General features: G+C 41.0%; 1 protein-coding gene across 1 annotated transcript in view; it reads left to right on the top strand.

Moving 5' to 3' along the window:
• The first annotated feature begins 1,058 nt into the window (after positions 1 to 1,058).
• The window catches only part of LOC123967985 (importin subunit alpha-6), a 13,186-nt gene continuing 9,676 nt past the window's right edge, over positions 1,059 to 4,568 (top strand). The window contains exons 1-5 of the mRNA XM_046044423.1: positions 1,059 to 1,066; positions 1,119 to 1,317; positions 1,972 to 2,060; positions 2,137 to 2,236; positions 2,368 to 2,531. Of these exons, the coding sequence (XP_045900379.1) occupies positions 1,059 to 1,066; positions 1,119 to 1,317; positions 1,972 to 2,060; positions 2,137 to 2,236; positions 2,368 to 2,531 (560 nt within the window). The remainder of the gene's footprint in view (positions 1,067 to 1,118; positions 1,318 to 1,971; positions 2,061 to 2,136; positions 2,237 to 2,367; positions 2,532 to 4,568) is intronic.

Raw genomic sequence — 4,568 nt, 5'->3', positions numbered from 1 at the left:
TAAAACACGCCGCCACAGGACACTAGAGCCGTGGAGACGTGTTCTCTGGAGTGACGAATCCTGCTTCTCTGTCTGGCAATCCGATGGACGAGTCTGGGTTTGGCGGTTGCCAGGAGAACGGTACTTGCCTGACTGTGTTGTACCAAATGTAAAGTTTGGTGGAGGGGGAGTATGGTGTGGGGTCGTTTTTCCCGGGTTGGGCTTGGCCCCTTAGTTCCAGTGAAAGGAACTGTTAATGCTTCAGCATAGCAAGACATTTTGGACAATTTCATGCTCCCAACCTTGTGGAAACAGTTTGGGGAAGGCCCCTTCCTGTTCCAACATGATGCGCACCAGTGCACAAAGCAAGGTCCATAAAGACAAATAACGAAAATAGACAAAATAGAATGAAATATACAGAGTTTGATCAAATGTTAGCATCCGAAAATGTCACACACACGTTCACTGATTTGAACAAAAGCTACAACAATGACAGTAGGTAGTATATATAATGTAAGTGTTGAAAAAGCTTTCCTACAGGCTACAAATAAATAACTGTTTACAATGTTCACTCACTGGTCTCCATAAAGCAAACCGCACAAAACTAAACACATCTATCTTTCACAAATTTTTACTAAATATATTTTAATGTTTTTCTAACCTATAAGGAAAATACAGTTTTACCGGCAGAGATTCAGCAGTGCACAGAAGCCTTTGCCATGTTTACCTTTTTATAAACAGTATGGTGTTTACTCGCGGACCGCTTGTCTGTCTGCTCACATGAGGAGTGCAGCGCGACTCCACGGATTGTAGAGTGAGGATGCAGGCAGAGCCAACGGTTGGCAACTATATTTGGCAGAGAAACAGAGAGGACATGGTGGATGCTGGATTCTCCTACTTGCTGAATTATTAAAAAAGCTTACAATTTTATTGCTGCTACTGATCAAGTTGACAATTAATGGCACACCAAAACTGCCCTCAGACTGTTGGGAAATTGGACAGTATGCAGGCGGTGCACACTCGCTCCCTCCTTGTGTTTCAACATGAAAAAATGTTTTTGTCAAATTTGCACGTCGGACATGTACGAGTACAAGCACGGTTTTAAAAAATGGTCGCAGTGTAAGTTTTTAACTTGGCAGGTGGAAATTCCAGACTGTGGTTTTGCTTGAGTTACATTTTGGTGTGCTTTTTGTGTGTGTCCAACAGTTTGAGGCAGCCTGGGCACTAACCAACATTGCCTCAGGTACCTTCCTCCACACCAAGGTGGTGATTGAAACAGGAGCTGTTCCCATTTTTATTGAGCTGCTGAACTCTGAGTATGAAGATGTCCAGGAACAGGTGAGAACCTACAAGAACCTACACATTTCTTGTTAAACAGTAAAATGCTATTTTCTGAAACAGATTCTACGATTATTTTTTCTAATGACAAATTCATTTATGATTATTCAAAAGATTTTTTTTATTACTCAATTAATATAATAATTAATGTATCCAAAAATGAATATCAAACACGTCTCATTAATAGTTCATTTAATCATCCTGAAAAGAGATACAATAATACATAATAAAAGTCTAATTTCTACATCACTGTTGTTATGACAATAATAATAATAACAGACCCTATTTGTCAGATTCCTGATCAGGAAAATACTGGACCTCATTCTGAAGGGTTGCTGTTACACACAGATGATTTTTCCCTGAACTGGAGATTTAATATGAAGTACTTGACTTAAAATGGTTCTGACATGGACTTATTTCATCTCTCATCAGTAATATCCAGTAAGATAATCACTGTGAATTATTCACAAAAATAAGATTCAGAATCAATTTGGAGTGAGAAAGGGGTCATAAAGCTGCAGAAATGTACGACGGTGTCTAGTTTTAGTAGTCTTCATGTCAGGATCAGGAGTTTGAAGAGGCAGCAAGTCACAATCACAACCTCGTAGTTCACTAATGGTGCAGTACGTTCTCACACAGTGTGTTGTGTTTCAGGCGGTGTGGGCGTTGGGGAACATAGCAGGAGATAACGCTGAATGCAGAGACTACGTGCTTAACTGTGGCATTCTGCCATCTCTACAACAGTAAGTATCCTTTCTCTCTGTCTAAATGTGTCAAATATTTTGTGATAGCAACTGGATCATGTGTTGTCATGTCCAGGCTTCTTGCTAAATCCAACCGTCTCACAACAACCCGCAATGCAGTGTGGGCTCTGTCCAACCTGTGCAGAGGGAAGAACCCACCACCGGATTTTGCCAAGGTTAGCCTGCGCGTCATAAGTAAATGGAATACTGGAGCCCATTTGCCTTATTTCTGCTTACAGCGTTAATTCTTAAATTACCATCCAACTGTCTCCATGTCTTTATTGTGCTTGTCTCTGTTGTGTATCAGGTGTCTCCTTGTCTCAGTGTGCTGTCCAGGCTTCTATTCAGCAGTGATCCAGATGTGCTGGCTGACGCTTGCTGGGCTCTATCGTACCTATCTGACGGCCCTAATGAAAAGATCCAGACTGTCATTGACTCTGGGGTCTGCCGAAGACTGGTGGAGCTGCTCATGTAAGGAACAGATCCACATCCTGACTTTTCTTGCAGCGAACATTACTGCAGTGACAGACAGCCTTACACATGTAAACAAGATGCAGTTTGGGGATGAATAGTCAGGATGAATGGGTCAGCCAACAAGTTGCCATGCAATGGCTATTACAGGTTCTACTTTCTGTGTTTCATTTGAGACTGTCAGACTCAGAGACGAGTGTTTTAAAACAATCATGTAAAAATTCTGTTTATTTGGAAAGCTATAGGAAGTAGAGCCCGAGCGATTTATCATTATGCAGATATTATCGGCCAATATGAGCTAATTGCAGATAAATCGGCATCAGCGTTTATAACAGCAAGTTTATGACTATTAAAAAAAGAAACCGAGAGTCTGATACTTCACTAAGTCATGAGTGTTGCATAGTTTGTCTACCAGAGGGTGCTCTGCTGCTCCTCTGTTAACAACACTGCAGCCCCACAAAAGTAAACAATCAGCTGACAGGAGTCTGAGCATGCACAACAAACAAGGGAGAGTGGCTGTGTTACTAGTGAGTTGGTCACTCGTCACTTAAAATACACGACTTAAATAATAATAAAATAGCCCCAGTCACCTCTCCTTGCTAACCCTCCCCAGCTTTATTGTCCCTTAAGGGACATGTCTCTTGGACATCAGTGCCGCATAAGTCTGCAGTAACAACAGTAACACATATGGACTTTACATTCACATCCATCATACTGTCTGCCCCAAGCATTTACATTACATTGCACAAGTATCTGAGACACTGCACCAGTCAGCAGGTGGAGGCTACGCTGCTGAGAGACGTGATTGTAGATTTATATCTGAAACAGTCAGCAGTTTTAGCGCACAGTCCTCTCATTTTTCCCTGGTTCATTACTTCTAAATATTTTCTCACATTACTTACAGCAGCTAACGCTGCACATTGTTAGATTTCCCCCACAAAGCTAATGGTGTGTTTATCAGTGGAGGAGCGCTAACATTAATGGGCAGTTAAACTATTGTGTGTAACTTAATCTTCTAAATATATCTGCAAGCAGCTTGTTACGTCTGTAGTTAGTCGGTGCGTCAGAAATGATTAAACCAGAGGGGACATGTAAATAAACGTGAGCTGAACAAGGATCTTACACGGCTCCCTGCCTAACAAAGTTATCTAGCTTTTCTTTTGAATGTGAAACATTAGCGTGAAATCTCAAAGTTGTAGGTCTTCGTTGTAGATAGTCATGTAGTATTAGATGCATTCAAGAGCAGCGTTTCCTCTGTGTCACTGTCATAGACGACATGTTTTAGAGCCAGGTGGTGGTGAGGAAATGGTTTCTCGTAGCTTTGGTTAGAATAAATAGTGCTGTTAAAGGGATAAACAAGATGTGAATCATGTCATTGTGGCAGATTATATGTAAGGTAATAACTATTGCATGACCAAAAAATATATATATAATTTTTTTGCCTATGTAGGAGAGCCCTGTTTATCATCAATATTATAGCAATGACATGAGATATGATATATGGCAGCCCTATTCAATTGGCGGCCCCGAAGCAACGTTGTGGCCCAGCACATAATCTAATATATATGACAACAAAAGTAAACTACATGTATAGAAGTAGCTAGTTTCCTTCTCATCTTTGTTGAGTTTCACACGTGTTGTACCGATCAGCACCAATCAAGGCTCAGCTGTCCGACCTGCAGCCTCTCCCCTCCTCTGTGTGTCTACACACACACACACACACACACACACACACACACACACACACACACACACACACACACACACACACGTTTACAACAACTACGCTCGTCAAGAAGGCTACGTAGTGCAAAAAAAACCTAGTGAGTAAAAAGCCAAAACACCTGTTTAATAAGCATAAACACGCAAAACTCAATGTTTGAACTGGACTGAGCTGTTCTAAACTTCACTCAGTATGTTGATGTCAGAAATGTGATTTATTTTACTGACATTTTAGATATGTTTCCAGTGAGATATTAGTGACTTTGCTCCTGTAAATCCTGTTGCTGCTCTCGCAACATTTAGTTAATAAAAATA

The sequence above is a fragment of the Micropterus dolomieu genome, linkage group LG03, assembly GCF_021292245.1.
Source record: "Micropterus dolomieu isolate WLL.071019.BEF.003 ecotype Adirondacks linkage group LG03, ASM2129224v1, whole genome shotgun sequence".
Classification (NCBI taxonomy): Eukaryota; Metazoa; Chordata; class Actinopteri; order Centrarchiformes; family Centrarchidae; genus Micropterus; species Micropterus dolomieu.
This window is presented reverse-complemented; position numbering and strand designations above follow the sequence as displayed.